The sequence below is a fragment of the Hylobates moloch genome, unplaced genomic scaffold, assembly GCF_009828535.3.
Source record: "Hylobates moloch isolate HMO894 unplaced genomic scaffold, HMol_V3 SCAFFOLD_2, whole genome shotgun sequence".
NCBI classification, from domain to species: Eukaryota; Metazoa; Chordata; class Mammalia; order Primates; family Hylobatidae; genus Hylobates; species Hylobates moloch.
In genome coordinates, this window is record NW_026652277.1 from 54,842,092 (window position 1) to 54,859,672 (window position 17,581).

General features: G+C 38.0%; 1 protein-coding gene across 5 annotated transcripts in view; it reads left to right on the plus strand.

Moving 5' to 3' along the window:
- Positions 1-17,581, plus strand: part of CNOT6L (CCR4-NOT transcription complex subunit 6 like) — a 108,632-nt gene that overhangs the window by 30,631 nt on the left and 60,420 nt on the right. For 4 of the 5 annotated variants that reach the window (XM_032149386.2, XM_032149369.2, XM_032149378.2 and 1 more), the window contains exons 2-3: positions 15,252-15,373; positions 16,923-17,109. In XM_032149386.2, coding sequence (XP_032005277.1) covers positions 15,262-15,373; positions 16,923-17,109 — 299 coding nt within the window. In that variant the 5' untranslated portion in view covers positions 15,252-15,261. Of the gene's footprint in view, positions 1-15,251; positions 15,374-16,922; positions 17,110-17,581 lie in introns of those variants that run through there. The other variant, XM_032149394.2, reaches the window with a different exon arrangement.

Consider the following 17,581-nt stretch of genomic DNA (forward strand, 5'->3'; position numbering starts at 1 on the left):
CAGTTTTAGCTGCTTAAAATTAAAAAATTGAAAACATTATCTTCATCGTAGTGAAATACTGTTGATGTGTGGAAGGGGAGTTGGTGGAAAATTTGTTTATTTATTTTTTTATTTTTATTTTATTATTATACTTTAAGTTTTAGGGTACATGTGCACAATGTGCAGGTTTGTTACATATGTATACATGTGCCATGTTGGTGTGCTGCACCCATTAACTCATCGTTTAGCATTAGGTATATCTCCTAATGCTATCCCTCCCCCCTCCCCCCACCCCACAAGAGTCCCCGGTGTGTGATGTTCCCCTTCCTGTGTCCATGTGTTCTCATTGTTCAATTCCCACCTATGAGTGAGAACATGCGGTATTTGGTTTTTTGTCCTTGTGATAGTTTGCTGAGAATGATGGTTTCCAGATCCATCCATGTCCCTACAAAGGATATGAACTCATCATTTTTTATGGCTGCATAGTATTCCATGGTGTATATGTGCCACATTTTCTTAATCCAGTCTATCATTGTTGGACATTTAGGTTGGTTCCAAGTCTTTGCTATTGTGAATAGTGCCGCTATAAACATATGTGTGCATGTGTCTTTATAGCAGCATAATTTATAATCCTTTGGGTATATACCCAGTAATGGGATGGCTGGGTCAAATGGTATTTCTAGTTCTAGATCCCTGAGGAATCGCCACACTGACTTCCACAATGGTTGAACTAGTTGACAGTCCCACCAACAGTGTAAAAGTGTTCCTATTTCTCCACATCCTCTCCAGCACCTGTTGTTTCCTGACTTTTTAATGATCGCCATTCTAACTGGTGTGAGATGGTATCTCATTGTGGTTTTGATTTGCATTTCTCTGATGGCCAGTGATGATGAGCATTTTTTCATATGTCTGTTGGCTGCATAAATGTCTTCTTTTGAGAAGTGTCTGTTCATATCCTTCGCCCAATTTTTGATGGGGTGGTTTGTTTTTTTCTTGTAAATTTGTTTGAGTTCATTGTAGATTCTGGATATTAGCCCTTCATCAGATGAGCAGGTTGCAAAAATTTTCTCCCATTTTGTAGGTTGTCTGTTCACTCTGATGGTAGTTTCTTTTGCTGTGTAGAAGCTCTTTAGTTTAATTAGGTCCCATTTGTCAATTTTGGCTTTTGTTGCCATTGCTTTTGGTGTTTTAGACATGAAGTCCTTGCCCATGCCTATGTCTTGAATGGTATTGCCTAGGTTTTCTTCTAGGGTTTTTATGGTTTTAGGTCTAACATGTAAGTCTTTAATCCATCTTGAATTAATTTTTGTATAAGGTGTAAGGAAAGGATCCAGTTTCAGCTTTCTACATATGGCTAGCCAGTTTTCCCAGCACCATTTATTAAATAGGGAATCCTTTCCCCATTGCTTGTTTTTGTCAGGTTTGTCAAAGATCAGATAGTTGTAGATATGTGGCATTATTTCTGAGGGCTCTGTTCTGTTCCATTGGTCTATATCTCTGTTTTGGTACCAGTACCATGCTGTTTTGGTTACTGTAGCCTTGTAGTATAGTTTGAAGTCAGGTAGCGTAACATATCTCAAAATAATAAGAGCTATCTATGACAAACTCACAGCCAATATTATACTGAATGGGCAAAAACTGGAAGCATTCCCTTTTGAAACGGGCACAAGACAGGGATGCCCTCTCTCACCACTCCTATTCAACACAGTGTTGGAAGTTCTGGCCAGGGCAATCAGGCAGGAGAAGGAAATAAAGGGTATTCAATTAGGAAAAGAGGAAGTCAAATTGTCCCTGTTTGCAGATGACGTGATTGTATATCTAGAAAACCCCAACATCTCCTCAAGCTGATAAGCAACTTCAGCAAAGTCTCGGGATGCAAAATCAATATACAAAAATCACAAGCATTCTTATACACCAATAACAGACAAACAGAGAGCCAAATCATGAGTCAACTCCCATTCACAATTGCTTCAAAGAGAATAAAATACCTAGGAATCCAGCTTACAAGGGATGTGAAGGACCTCTTCAAGGAGAACTACAAACCACTGCTCAATGAAATAAAAGAGGATACAAACAAATGGAAGAACATTCCATGCTCATGGGTAGGAAGAATCAATATCGTGAAAATGGCCATACTGCCCAAGGTAATTTATAGATTCAATGCCATCCCCATCAAGCTACCAATGACTTTCTTCACAGAATTGGAAAAAACTACTTTAAAGTTCATATGGAACCAAAAAAGAGCCCACATCGCCAAGCCAATCCTAAGCCAAAAGAAAATTTAAATCAATTGATTTACTTATGAAGAGAGAGAAAGGAGACTTGTACTGTCATATAGATATGGCTGTATTTTATTTAACTACCTTATTGTTGAGAATAAACTCTTTAGGCTTAGGTTAAATTCCTGAAAGTAGCATTATATTTTATTGCCTCATGTTTTCCATTTAGAATGAGGTTAATTTTTTTATATATGTATTACACATTTGTACTTCTTTCATCAATTGCATATTATTATTATTATTTTTTTGAGACAGAGTCTTGCTCTGTCGCCCATGCTGGAGTACAGTGGCGTGATCTTGGCTCACTGCAACGTCTGCCTCCCAGGTTCAAGCAATTCTTTTGCCTCAGCCTCCCGAGTAGCTGGGACTACAGGCACATGCCACCACGCCCGGCTAATTTTTTGTATTTTAGTGGAGAGGGGGTTTCGCCGTATTGCCCAGGCTGGTTTTGAACTCCTGAGCTCAGGCAATCTGCCCGCCTTGGCTTCCCAAAGTGCTGGGATTACAGGCGTGAGCCATCGTGCCTGGCCGAATTGCCTATTATTATAATATGTTCTTTCTCATTTAAAAAGGTGTTATGCAATCTCTTAGTGTGTTTAAAACTGTTAACCTTATCATGCATGTCATACATATCTTCCCTATTTTACTTGCTTTTCATTTTGTCTTATATAATGTACAAGAGGTTTGAATTTTTAGATAATCATATAAATATGTCTTTTTATGTTTCTATTTTTGGATTCCTGCCTGAAGAGATCTTTTCCCATCCAAGTTTTTAAAAAACTGTTCGCTTACATTTTACCTTAGTATGCAAAAAAATTAAATCTTGAATATATTCATTAAATCTTGGAATCTGATCGAGCTATTTTAACTTATTTTTTGCCAAATTGTGGAATGTAGATTTCCCACTACTATTGGAACAAAAAAGAAGTTTGGTCAAAGAAAGTAGATTTTCAGATTTATGATACTAGTATGGGAGATCATTTTGAAGGTTTTCAAACTTTAAAGACAAAGGATTTATTGAAGGCATATATCTGAGGCAGATCAATGTAGTGGAATTGGATTAGAATTCCATTACTGCTGCTTGCCAGCAAGCTTCTAAACCTCTTTATATTACAGTTTTCTGAATGCTAGAATTGGAATAGTAGTACCTGCTTACAAGATTGTTGGGAGAAATGAATTAAGTGAAATAAAGTTAGGTAAATAACTTATATGTAGTAGCTAGTAGTTGATAGTTGCAGTGATGGTGATTATTGTCATCATCATTTGCTGCTCCTAAAGAATCCCAAATTTAGAAATAGATAGTGTAGTCTCCTTTAAGTGGATTCTCTGAGTTTCAAAGAAGAGTTTGAGTACAGATTTTAGATTTGAGTCTCGTGCTAACTGAACGAATCTCTTCACCACACTAGTGATTATAATTGTGTATGCTGAGAAACTGGGGGTAAGTGTAATGACAGTGAAATGCCATGCTATAGTTTGCTTTTATGATGGCAAGTGACAAAAGTATTTTATATTTAATATAAGTACAGGGATTTTAAGGCATTTATAATGTCTTTAAGAATGTGATAGCGAAATCAGTAGAGGATATAGGCCCACTCAGATGTGTAACTAGAAGCAATGTTGTTGAGTAGAGGAAAATAAAAGGGAATGAAGGAAGGAGGCAACTAGGATTAGTAGTGTCGTTTATTATTATTATTATTGTTGTTATTTTTTGAGACAGAGTCTCTCTTTGTTGCCCAGGCTGGAGTGCAGTGGCACTTTCTTGGTTTACTGCAGTCTCCACCTCCCAGGTTCAAGCGATTCTCCTGCCTCAGCCTCCCAAGTAGCTGGATTACAGGCGCCCGCCACCGCACCCAGCTGTTTTTTTGTGTTTTTAGTAGAGACGGGGTTTCGCCATGTTAGCCAGGCCGGTCTTGAACTCCTGACCTCAGGTCATCCACCCACCTCGGCCTCCCAAAGTGCTGGGATTACAGGCGTGAGCCACTGCACCCGGACTCATTTATTATTAGACTCTTATGGATGGCAAATTCTTTACATGAGGAAAATGATTTATAGGAAAGATTCAGTAAAATATAAGCAGATTTTTGAAGCTTTCTATCTTTACATATAGAACGTCATCTCTCCATGACTCTGGTGATATTTTTCAGCAACCCCAGTGAACAGCTTCTCTCCTCATATTGTTTCCTTTTTTAAAAAAATTTTTAGGCCAGGTCTTGGCTCACATCGTAATCACAGCACTTTGGGAGGCCAAGGTGGGTAGCTCACTTGAGCTCAGGAGTTCAAGACCAGCCTGGGGAATGTGGTGAAATCCTGCTTCTACAAAAAATACAAAAATTAGCAAGGCGTGGAGTGGTATGCACATGTAGTCCCAGCTACTTGGGAGGCTAAAGTGGGAGGATCACTTAAGCCCAGGAGGTCAAGACTCCATTGAACCGTGACAATCCCACTGCACTCCAGCCTGAGCGACAGAGTAAGACCCTGTCTCAAAAATTTTTGTTTAAAATTTACTTTTATTTTCTTTAGCAATACAGACAGGGTCTCTCTCACTGTGTCACCAGGCTGGTCTCGAACTCTTGGACTTAAGCGCGATCCTTCCATCTCAGCCTCCCAAAGTGCTGGGATTACAGGTGTGAGCCACTATGCTCAGCATCCTCATGTTATTTCTTTTTTCTTTCTTTCTTTCTTTTTTTTTTTTTTTGAGAGGGAGTCTCGCTCTGTTGCCCCAGCTGGAGTGCAATGGGGTGCAATACTGGCTCACTGAAACCTCTGCCTCCCAGGTTCAAGTGATTCCCCTGTGTTAGCTTCCCCAGTAGCTGGGATTACAGGTGCCCGCCACCACGCCCAGCTAATTTTTGCATTTTTAGTAGAGACGGGGTTTCACCATATTGGTCAGGCTGGTCTTGAACGCCTGACCTCAGGTGATCCACTCTCCTTGGCCTCCCTAAGTGCTGGGATTACAGCCATGAGCCGCCATGCCCGGCCATGTTTCTTATTTATGTGTCTTTGCTTATGCTTTTATTTTTGCTTTGTCTGTCCCTACCACACCTACAACCCCCTTCCTTGAGGGAAATGCTGATTCCTGTTCATTCTTTAAGATTCAGCTTAGTGTCACCTCTTCATGGAAGTCTTGCATCATCTCTTCTACATCAGCACTGTGGCACTTTGAGACAAGTTTTCTTTTAATCCCTCTTGTTTTGTGCGTGTGCATGCAGACCAAATCTTCCTCAGCACTAGATATTGTCAGTTATTACATTTAATCCTTCTAATGTGTAGTGATATCTCATTGTGGTTTTTAGTATTTCTCTGATGCCTAATGTTGTGCATCTTTTCATGTGCTTATTTGCTATCCGTGTATCTTCTTTGAAGTATCTGTTCAAATATTTTGGTAATTTAAAAAATAAAAGATTGCTTTATTATTTTGTTTTGAGAGTTCTTTATATATTCTAGTGTGTTTTCTTTTTTTCAGATACGTGTTTTGCAAATATTTATTCTTAAACCCTGACATATCTTTTCCTTCAAATTTCAAAGAGCAGAAGTCTTAACTTTTCTTGAAATTTAGTTTATCAGTGTTTTTTCTTTTATGGATCATGCTTTTTATCTTATATCTAAGTAATCTTTGCCTAATTCAAGGCCACAAAGATTTTCTCTGATGTTTTCTTCTGATGTTTTATAGTTACTGGTTTTATATTTAAGCTCATGGTCCTTGTAAGTTTACTTTGTGATGCAAGGTATGGATTGATGTTTATTTATTTTTTCCATACGGATATACCATTGTTCTAGCAGCATTTGTTGAAAAATCTGTGCTTTCTCTATGGTTACCTTTTTGTTGTAAATCTCTTGACCATGTATGTGGGTCTATTTCCAGCTTCTCAGTTCTGTATGTCTATTCTTTCATTAATACCAAACTGTCTGGATTACTGTAGTTTTAGTAAGTCTTGAAATCAGATAGTGTGCACATCTATGTTTATATCTTTTTCAGAAGTGTACTGGCTATTTTAGATTGTCCATATAAATTTTAGAATTAACTTGATTTCTGCATGGGGAAATATACTGAAGAAGAGGTGAAAGATGACTTAAGCCAAGAATGATGAAAAGGAAGTTGATACCCATTAAAAAAGATGAAAACGTACATATCAGAGGAGAAAGAAAACACAAACTAAATAAAAAAAGTGGAAAGAAGGCTGGGTGCAGTGGCTCATACCTGTAATTCCAGCACTTTGGGAGGCTGAGATGGGTAGATCACTTGGGCCAGGAATTCAAGACTAGCCTGGGCAACATGATGAAACCCATCTCTACAAAAAAATACAAAGATTAGCTGGATGGTGGTGGCGTGCACCCGTAGTCCTTGGTACTCAGAAGACTGAGGTGAAAGGATCACTTGAACCCAGGCGGTTGAGGCTGCAGTGAGCCGAGGTTGCACCACACTGCACTCCAGCCTGGGTGATAAAGTGAGACCTAGTCTCAAAAAAAAAAAAAAAATTAGATTAGATTCAGTATCTTTAGATGAGTGGGAGGCATTAAATGCAAGGCATTAAAGCATTGTAATTGTTAGGTGGAGACTAAGACTTAATTTGGAATTCTGGGAGGAAAATCATAAGCTTAAGTTGTCCATATTGATAATGAAATAAAATGAAACATGTCTATAGTAGCATTATTTTTGAAATTTTGAAGTGATTGATAGATTTATAACCCCAGGTCTGGTCTCAGTTTTTTATTTTAGTATTTATTTATGTTTCATGTTGTTGCTGCTGCTGTTGTCTTGTATCTCAGATATGGGAGAAAGTTTCTAAATATGCAGAAAAGGAATTGTATTCGATTTCTTTCTCCTTTATTTCCTCCTGGTAGTACTGTAACTGATGAGTAGACTATGCCCTCATCGCTTTCCAGAGCCAGAAGCTTCCTGTAAGTTATCTCTGGATTGCCATAAAGTTATCTTTGGATTACGTTTGGAAAGATGTATAACAACCAATAACGTTTTCTCATATTCATCTAGGGGCTTTATGGCCACATATTCCTATGCATTTTATTTGCACAGGTAACTAGTGTTTGACTTGAGATATATTTGATAAATAGAGCCCCAAGAATAAACTGACTAGAAATAAGACATATTGAGTCCAAGTATTTCCTTGTTCCTTGGGTTATCTAATTATTTGGTTTGCTAGCAAGGATTGTAGAAAATAATATTATCATTGATTTAGGAAAGCAGTTGCTATCATCTTAAGTTAAATGTACTAGTATGTGTTTAACCTATTATCTTCAGTCCCATTCCCCAATATTAGGCCATTTAAAACTACCCATTCTTGTCCTGGGAACTTTGTTCTCTCCACCTATTCTTGACCATGCCAGAGGTTATCGGTTATTCATCACCCTCATCCTTTGTGATAAGGATGTTTTATTTTCCCTTTAGTTGTTCTACTTATTTTAGAGTAGTGACAGTAGAGAACAATGCAACTACCTGATGAGGGAGAAAAAGGAAGTAGTAACAAGAAATGCCAAATTCCTTGCAGAATTATTGAAAAGCAAAATACTGTATAGCTTTTCTTTTTCAAGTAGTGCTGTGAAAACAGTATATGCTCCATGAGGGTAAGGACAACGTCCAACTTGTTCACTATTGAAGCACCCTAGTGCTTGGTACAGTAAATGTCAGTCGTAAGCAATAGGCATGCAATAAATATTTCTTGAATAAATGTTAAACTGATCAGAAACATTAGACTTCAAAAGTCTGAAGGTTTTTTTTTTTCAATAATGATGAGTGACTTTGCCATTATAAAACTTTTTTTTTTTTTTTTTTGAGTGGTCACAGAGCTGGAGATGTCATGAATACTTGGAATTAAGTCTTTTTTTAAAAAATGTTTGCATTATTTTATAATGTATGGACTTCAGTTGAATATATAAAGAAAGACAAATGCCATCCACAGGCCTTTGGTATGGAAATAGAATGGGGTTGCTAATGAAATTGTTCTTTATCCCAGGGCGTCATTTAAGCTCTTGTGATTGCCATAAATCTTTAATTTTGTCAATATGATCTTACTATATGCAGTATAGTTTGCTAGGGGCAGTTTTTGTAGTATCAGCTGCTTGTCCCATTCAGGTGAAGTACAAATTTAGTATGACAGTTGTAATGATTAATAGTTGTGTATAGTTAAAAATAAATATTATAGTTGGGTGTAGTGGTGACACCTGTAGTCCTAGCTACTTGGGAGGCTGAGGCAGGAGGATTGCTTGAGCCCAGGAGTTTGAGGCCAGGCTGGGCAACATAGGTAGACATTGTCTCTTTAAAAAAAAAAAAAAAAAAAAAAGGCTAGGCACTGTGGCTCATGCCTGCAGTCCTAGTAGCACTGGGAGGCCAAGGCAGGAGGATCTCTTGAGGGCAGGAGTTCAAGACCAGCTTGGGCAATATAGTGAAACCTTATCTCTACTAAAAAAAAATAAAATAAAATTAGCTGGGTGTGATAACATATGCCTGGAGTCCCAGCTACTGGGGAGTCTGAGGAGGAAGGATTACTTGATCCTAGGATTTCAAGCTTGCAATGAACTATGATTGTACCACTGTCCTCCAGCCTAGGTGACAGAGCAAGACCTTGTCTAAAAACAACAACAACAACAAAGTTATTGATAAGGAAATAGAAACTTTAAAAATGGCACAGTGCAAGAGTTATTTGCTTTGTTAAGCAAGATAAACACAGACACATTTTCTCAGGAAGGAAGCTCATAATGGTTAAGACCAGATGGGAAAGATATTTATTTATTAAGATGCGTATGTAGTAAGACACAAAAAAACATGTTTTCCCTTCTGTAACTTTTGGGAATAAGTGCCAGTATAAGACAGATTTATCTGAGAATGTGTAAAATGGAATAAGTTATTGATATTTACTCTGAGCTCTAAATTAAGCCTCATATAGGCTTAATTTTGTGTTCTTTCAATTTTAGGAACTCTGCCAGCATCTGTGTCTCTGCCTATGATTGATTTTGCAAACTATTGTTGAGATGATTAGTGATTTGTATTTTGGGTTAGATTTCATTGAGTTAGCAGTCTGATTTATTATGAAGCACTCTGGTGCTTGTAGGATTTTTAGTCTGAATCGTAAATGAAATAACATTAATTGTGCCAAACTACAGACTGAGGTAAAATGACCTTACACTTAGGGTGATAAGAGAGAAACTGTAATTTAACACTATAGGACTTACATCTTTACATACACTATAGAGGCTTCTGTTTTTTGTAAGCTACTCTAGATGACCAGTATTTACAGAAGCTTAGTTCTAGCTTTTACCAGTTTGCCCTGATTTGGCCAGCTTGTTTTTTCAGGGGGAGTTATGCTACTTTATTTTCCTAGTGCTACATATAAAACTTGAGATTTGGGGTTCTTTAACAATAGTATATTTGTATGTATTTCATATGTATTTTTAAAATATACCTTTCATTGAAATGGCATGTTACGTAGATTTATTTGCAGTTTTGGAAACTCTAAATTTAAATTTTTCTGTGCAAAGCAGACCTAGCGTTACATATAATATTGCTTATAAATTAAAAAACTAAAATACAAAAACCCCCTAAAATACATTAAATATTTTTTATTTTTAATGTTTTTAAAAATTTTACTTTAAGTTCTGGGATACATGTACAGAACATGCAGGTTTGTTACATAGGTATGTATGTACCATGGTGGTTTGTTGCACCTATCAACCCGTCATCTAGGTTTTAACCCCTGCATCCATTAGGTATTTGTCCTAATGCTCTCCCTCCCCTTGCCCCCCACCCCCTGACAGGCCCTGGTGTGTGATACTCCCCTCCCTGTGTCCATGTGTTCTCATTGTTCACCTCCCACTTAGGAGTGAGAACATGCAGTGTTTGGTTTTCTGTTCCTGTGTTAGTTTGCTGAGAATGATTGCTTCCAGCTTCATCCATGTCCCTGCAAAGAACATGAACTCACTCTTTTTTATGGCTGCATGTTTTTTTTTATGTTTTTTAGAGGCAGAGTCTTGCTATGTTGCCCAGGCTAGAGTGCAGTGGCTATTCAGAGGTGTGATTATAGTGCACAATGGCCTTGAACTCCTAGCTGCAAGCAATCCCTCCACCTCAGCCACCCAACTAGGTGGGACCACAGGAGTATACTGCTGTGCCCAGCTTTGAAATACGTTTTCTATGAAGTCAGTATTTTACAGACTTATCTGAAGTTTTTGTTTAATAGAACCAAAGACAAATTTATTAAAGTCTTCATTCTGTGGCAGTGTTTAATCAGCCTTTGGTGATGGAGATTAAAACTTTTTAATGTAAGGAGTGTATAAGAAGTAGGAGAAAATCGGGTTCCTTATCTAGGACTGATGGTTACTCTCAGAAATTTTACTCAGAGTCTCTGAGGCCTTTGTAGGAGACACACTAAGAAATAAAGAGTGAATGGATGGCAGACTCAAAGCAGCTTGTGTAGTATTTGAGAAACTAAGTGGAATGTTTTTCGTACTGTTGAAATGGAGTTAGATGGCAAAGTTGGAAAGGTGTTGCTAACAGGCTTTGTTATGTAATCAGGATTCCCAGTATAAATTTGGTTGATGTAATGGGAGGATCTTTTGAGAATCTATGTAAGTTGCTGGAGAAATTAGAAACTCTTGGAAAAACTAATTCAAAAACCTGCCTCTTCATTAGTTTGAAATTAAAGATAAGAAATTAACTGCGCTACGTTTTCCCAAATAAAACATTTCTCTTTCTTGGATGAAAAATGTTAATCACTCAGTATTTAAGTCTTGAACTGAGCTGTATATGAGACTATTTGAAACCATATGAGCAGTGTCACATTTAGAGATTTAAATTACATTTGAATAATTTATTTCATAATTTTAAGTTATTTTGAAATAGATTTTTGTGGTATGCCTACAGGGTGGAAAGTTGATGCCGAGACCCGAGAGGGGAAAATACAGCTGAATGGAAGGGTTTAGTAATGTTAATTTCCTGAAATTGAGTTCTCTGTTATTGATTGATTGATTGAGACAGGGTCTCACTCTGTTGCCCAGGCTGGAGTGCAGTGGGGGGGTCTCGTCTCACTGCAAGCTCCGCCTCCCGGGTTCACGCCATTCTCCTGCCTCAGCCTCTGGAGTAGCTGGGACTACTGGGGCCCGCCACCATGCCCAGCTAATTTTTTGTATTTTTAATAGAAACAGGGTTTCACCATTTTGGCTAGGCTGGTCTGGAACTCCTGACCTCAAATGATCCGCCCACCTTGGCCTCCCAAAGTGCTGGGATTACCGGCGCGAGCCACCTTGCCTGGCCAAGTTGCCTGTTTTTAATAGCACAGTGAAAACCCGATTTTAGGGAGGAGGGCAGTAGTGACCAGAACTATACTAAATTACTTAGTAAACTCAAATGAGAAATTTTTTAGCTTCAGTCACTTTTTTTTTTTTTTTTTTTTGAGACGGAGTCTCGCTCTGTTGCCCAGGCCGGGGTGCAGTGGCGCGATCTCGGCTCACTGCAAGCTCCATCTCCGGGGTTCACGCCATTCTCCTGCCTCAGCCTCCTGAGTAGCTGGGACTACAGGCGCCCGCCACCACGCCCGGCTAATTTTTTGTATTTTTTTTTGGTAGAGACGGGGTTTCACCGTGTTAGCCAGGATGGTCTCGATCTCCTGACCTCGTGATCTGCCCACCTCGGCCTCCCAAAGTGCTGAGATTACAAGGCGTGAGCCACTGCGCCCGGCCTTCGGTCATTTTTATTGGCATCCTAATCAAATCCAAAAGAGACCTCTGACCCCTAATATGGCAGTATTGATCTTACTTTGGGTTTTACATATTATAGATATTGGTAAACATTTTATGGAACTTTTTTTTAAGGAAGAGATTTTGTAATTTTAATGGACTTACAATGATTGAAACATGAAGAATTAAAAAACAGAAATCTAGTTCTTTATAATATCTGTTTTAGAGATTAGAATTAGAGCACCAGAAAAGATGGTAATTATTTTCTATCTAGATTTTTAAAATATCTGGGAAAATTGAACATGTGGATGAATTACCATTTCTTTGTATCAATTTTTAGAAAAGCATTGGGTGTTAATTGGCTGTGAGATGAGTAGGAAGGGAGGAAGGTGGCAGATTTTAGGATTACAAAGCATATGATCATTGATCATTCCACAAATACGTGTTAAGTGCTTCCTATGTGGCGGGAACTGTATAGAGATATAAAAAGGATATGCCTCCACACAGAAACATAGTCCCCCTAAGGAACATACCATCTAGTGGGAGCCGTGATTAAAACAGATTAAATTGCCTTCTAATCCTGTGTGTGTGTGTGTGTGTGTGTGTGTGTGTGTGTGTGTGTGTGTGTGTGTGTGTGTGTGTGTGTGTGTGTGTGTGTGTGTGTGTGTGTGTGTTTGATATGGAGTCTCGCTCTGTCGCCCAGGCTGGAGTGCAGTGGCGCTATCTCGGCCCACTGCAGGCTTTGCCTCCTGGGTTCACGCCATTCTCCTACCTCAGCCTCCCGAGTAGCTGGGACTGTAGGCGCCCGCCACCATGCCCCGCTAATTTTTTGTCCTTTTTTTTTTTAGTAGAGACAGGGTTTTACCGTGTTAGCCAGGATGGTCTCGATCTCCTGACCTTGTAATCAGCCCGCCTCAGCCTCCCAAAGTGCTAGGATTACACGCGTGAGCCACCGCACCCGGCCTGCCCTGTGTTTTATAAAAATGATCTAAAATTGGGCAGGGTGCCGTGACTCATGCCTGTAATCCCAGCACTTTGGTGGGCCAAGGCGGGTGGATCACAAGGTCAGGAGTTCGAGACCAGCTTGACCAACATGGTGAAACCCCCATCTCTACTAAAAATACAAAAATTAGCCAGGTGTGGTGACACAACGCCTGTAACCTCAGCTACTCAGGAGGCTGAGGCAGGAGAATCACTTGAACCTGGGAGGCAGAGGTTGCAGTGAGTCGAGATCTCGAGATCGCGCCACTGCACTCCAGCCTGGGTGACAGAGCAAAACTCCGTCTCAAAAAAAAAAAAAAAAAAAAGATCTAAAATTAGTGAAACCTGTTTTTGTAAATTTAGGGTGTTTTACCCATTCTCGTTGTAGGTAATAAATTATGTAGTGTGTCTTTGGATCTAGATCTATTTGATTTGGCTTTGCTTAATCTTGTATTTTTTTGTAGACTCTTATGTTATTACCCAAAAGTACCCAAAGAGACACATGTGCCTTATGGTGTACAGAAGAAATTCTGAAAACCTTGTTACCTAAAAACTTTATTTTCAGAAGTATTATATATAGGCTGAATATGGTAGAAATCAAATTTTTCTCCTGTGGAAAATGATCATATTCTTTGTGCTATATGAAGTTCTGAGACATTTATGGAAAATAAAATACGGTTTAGCATTGCCCAAATTGTGTAAGATTAGAGTTGAAGAGCTTAACCTGGAAAGTTGGAAACTAATTACTGTTAACATATGAACAGATATGGAAAACTTTCTCTTTGCTCCTTTAAGTAAGTGGAAAGGAATGACTATTTTCCCTTTAGAAATGTGAGAGAAAATGATAGTGTGGGAAATTTTGATTGCATTCTTATGAACTAGCTTTTTGATTTCTTGTTACATGATAGAATATCTCTGTTTTCTTTAATCTCTATATGTAACAAATTTCAGATGACCTGAAAGCAACTCTTCAATTTGGGATATAAGTTCTAAACTTTACTTGGAAACAGTTCCAGATTCAGACACTTGGTTTTGGGGTGTGTGTATATATGTTAATATATGAGCAAAGAACCCAATATAAATACTATGTGGCGATTTATTGAAAGCATGCAGGAGTTTAATTTAGGCTCAGGACGTTGTGTCATTTGCTATTGTTAGATATGAACTGGATTTTATTTTGTCTACTACCAAGCAGTACTTCTTATATTGGACCCCTTGAATAAGGTTACTTTTAGAGCCATTTGTCACCTACTTCATACGTAGCACGTTTGATGAGTTTTATGTCTAGCTGGTCATCATTGATGATTGCTCAGTGATTATTTTGGCAGTTAATAGCAGGAAGATGGCACAGTATAGTCATGTGCTGCATAACTACGTTTGGATTGCCTAACAATGCATTTCTCAGAACATATCTTTGTTAAATGACACATGACTGTACTAGTTTTGATTAGGGTGGCCGTGTAACTCATCCAAAGTGGACTCTTTTGAGCATGAAAAGGGATGATAATAATAATTGCTTCAGAACAACAGATATAAACCAAGACTGACCCAGGCAAACTAAGATATGTACTTGTACTAATTAGGACACTTTTGATTACTAGTAACAGAAAACACAATTCAAACTAGCTTAATAAGAGAACTATATTGGCTTGTGTATCAGAAAAGGCCAGTATTTGGGTGTGCTACAGGTGTGATTCAGTGAGGACTCTGCCTTTGTTTTTCTGTTTTCCAGGCTCTGCCTTCCATGGCTGACTTTCCTTATCGTTGTTGCATGGCTGCCAACAGCAATTTGGGCTGTATTCTTCTTTGTTTATGACCAGCAGGAGAGAGAAGCCTGCTTCTCCTATAAACATAGAATGAGTTCTGCGGTTTTGTGATTATTAGATTCTCCTGAACTAAATCTCTGCAAGGGGAATGTCATGTGCTGATTGTCTTAGGCATGGGATATCTGAATATCACTGAGGAAAGGAGGATAGAATTACCTGATTCTCTTAGACTAGTCAGAGTCCATTCATGAAACTGCTGTGTGGGAAAGCAGTGCAGCTAAATGAAGGGAAGGGGTTAGGAAGCAACCATAATGTTTATTGCAAAGTCCAGTGCTGTTGCTTATTTGCATTTTCCCTTAGGCATCTGATAATGAGTTCCTGCAAGATCCTAGCATACTGCAGATAATGTGTGTGTTTTATTTTTCTGCAAGTGAGAATTTGTAGTATAAAATGACTTACTAGACTGGTAATGGGAGAGAAAAGGAGTTTACCATCCTGTTTTCTCTTTTTTAAAGTAAGACTATAATAATTGTTGATCTCCTTTTTTTTTTTTTTTAAACAGACTAATAGGGATGCCAAAGGAAAAATATGATCCTCCAGATCCTCGCAGAATTTATACCATCATGTCAGCAGAGGAGGTAGCCAATGGGAAAAAATCTCACTGGGCAGAATTAGAAATCTCGGGTGAGTGGAATCTGAAGCATTTAATCTGGAATGTAATAGTGATAATAAAGTTGAGTATTGCTATATTTTTTGTACATTTTTAATTAGATGGACTCGTTGAAAAGCTACAAGATGGTAAGATACTAGTGTTTAATTTATCTGTTTTATGTGTGACTGAATATCTTTGTTTCCATTCTTTGAGATTAATTACATTGAGCAGGCATCTGGAATTGAGGATATTGGGAGTTTAGTTTCTAAGTAAAACCAGGTTCTTTGATATAATCATATTTTGTTTAGGCTATTTCAGAGTAATTATTTTTGCAAATTGAAATCTTTGCCATCCTCCTATCTCAGTGTCGGCAAAGAAGGAAACCTGGAAGCTATCTATTTATTCTAATAAATATATAGTAACTGTGTTACAGGACCTTAGTACCTGTTTAGGATTTGGTAAAATAGAATGTGATTCCTAAAAACTCATAATTCCAGTCTAATAATGAGAAAAACATCAGACAAACTCAAGCTAAAGGACCTTGTGCAAAATACCTAACTTGATTAATACTCAAAATTGTCATGGTCATGTAAAACAAAGGCTGAAACTGTCACAGACCAGAGGAGACTAAAGAGAGGTAACTAAATGCAAAATAGTAGCCTGCGTTGAATCTGGAACAAAAAAGTATAAAAACTGGTGAAATCCAAATAACGTCTAGAATTTAATTAGTAGTAATGCACCAGTGTTGGTTTCCTAGTTTTGACAAATGTACCATGGTGATGATGTAGATTCTAATGTTAGGAAAGCTGAAGGAGGGGTATATAGGAACTGTCTGTGTTATCTTGGTAACTTTTCTGTAAATCTAAAATTATTACAAAATTTAAAGTTTATTAAAATGGAATATAAGTATTTTTCTTTTATGAATTGGTATAATACAGATTATATATAAAATGCCATTTTTTCCCCAGTAGGCATTCATTTTTGGAAGAGTTAAACCCCACATTGTAATGTCAATAGCAAGAATTACTTATACATTTAGCTAAAAGGGTGGATGGATGATTGGTAGTCAAAAGAATGAATATGAGCCAATCTTACTAAGTTAATGTAGGGTTTCTTAGCCTTGGCACTACTGACACTTTGAGCTGGATAATAGTGGAGGGCTGTTGTGTGCATCGTAGGATGTTTAGTAGCATTCCTGGCCTCCACTCACTAGACAGCAGTAGTACCCCTTCAGTTGTGGCAACCAAAAATGTCTCCAGGCATTCCAAAATCCTTTGAGGAAACAAAATTGCCTCTGGTTGAGAACTACTCAGTTGAACTCCAAGGGTTTCTACATTTTGCCACTTCTCATTTAATATATGGAAGGTTCATGAGAAAGAGTGGTTGTCAGGTGAAAGTGGCATGAACGTAAAGGAGGGCCAGGTGTGTTTGGAAGCAATCAAATGGCATTAAATAAAAAATTAAAATGTCAGAGATACAATATCCATGTGTATTTGCAGCCTCTCTTACCACTTTTTAGTCCTTGTAATTTAGGTGTCATCTTGGGCCTGGGGTTTTACACTTCAGTATTTTGCCTTTTAGGTAGAGTGCGGAGCCTAAGTACATCACTTTGGTCATTGACACACTTGACAGCGCTGCACCTAAATGACAATTACCTTAGTCGCATTCCACCTGATATTGCCAAGCTTCATAATCTGGTTTACCTGGATCTGTCATCCAATAAACTCAGAAGTTTACCAGCAGAACTAGGAAACATGGTGTCTCTCAGGTGAGAAAGTAAAACAGACATGACTCACGATATAAAATTCTAAATTTAAGAAAATGAGGGGATGTTACTCAATTACAGTAGGATTTCTGTGTGTTGTAACTATCAAATTATATAAACTATCTAAGCATAGTGCTTGAGTTGGCCTCCGTTGAACATTTCTTTTCCTTTCTTTAAATTTGGAGGTTCCTGAATTAGAGTGTGCTTGTATTACCAGTTTCCTTGACAAACTTGAGGTGGGGTGGGGCTAAAATAGTAAGTCTCATTATCCAATATGATAAGACTGATTAGAAGTACTTGAAAAATGAAGATTTGCTGATGAATACAGCTTATAAGAACATATCTCTATTATATGAGTCAAAGTATATTTATATTTCATAATACACTCCTTAAGGAAACCTTAAAACCTGATGAAATGGATTTATTTCTAATTTTTAGGGATTCTTTAAAAATTCCCTAAAGAAATTCTAAAAAA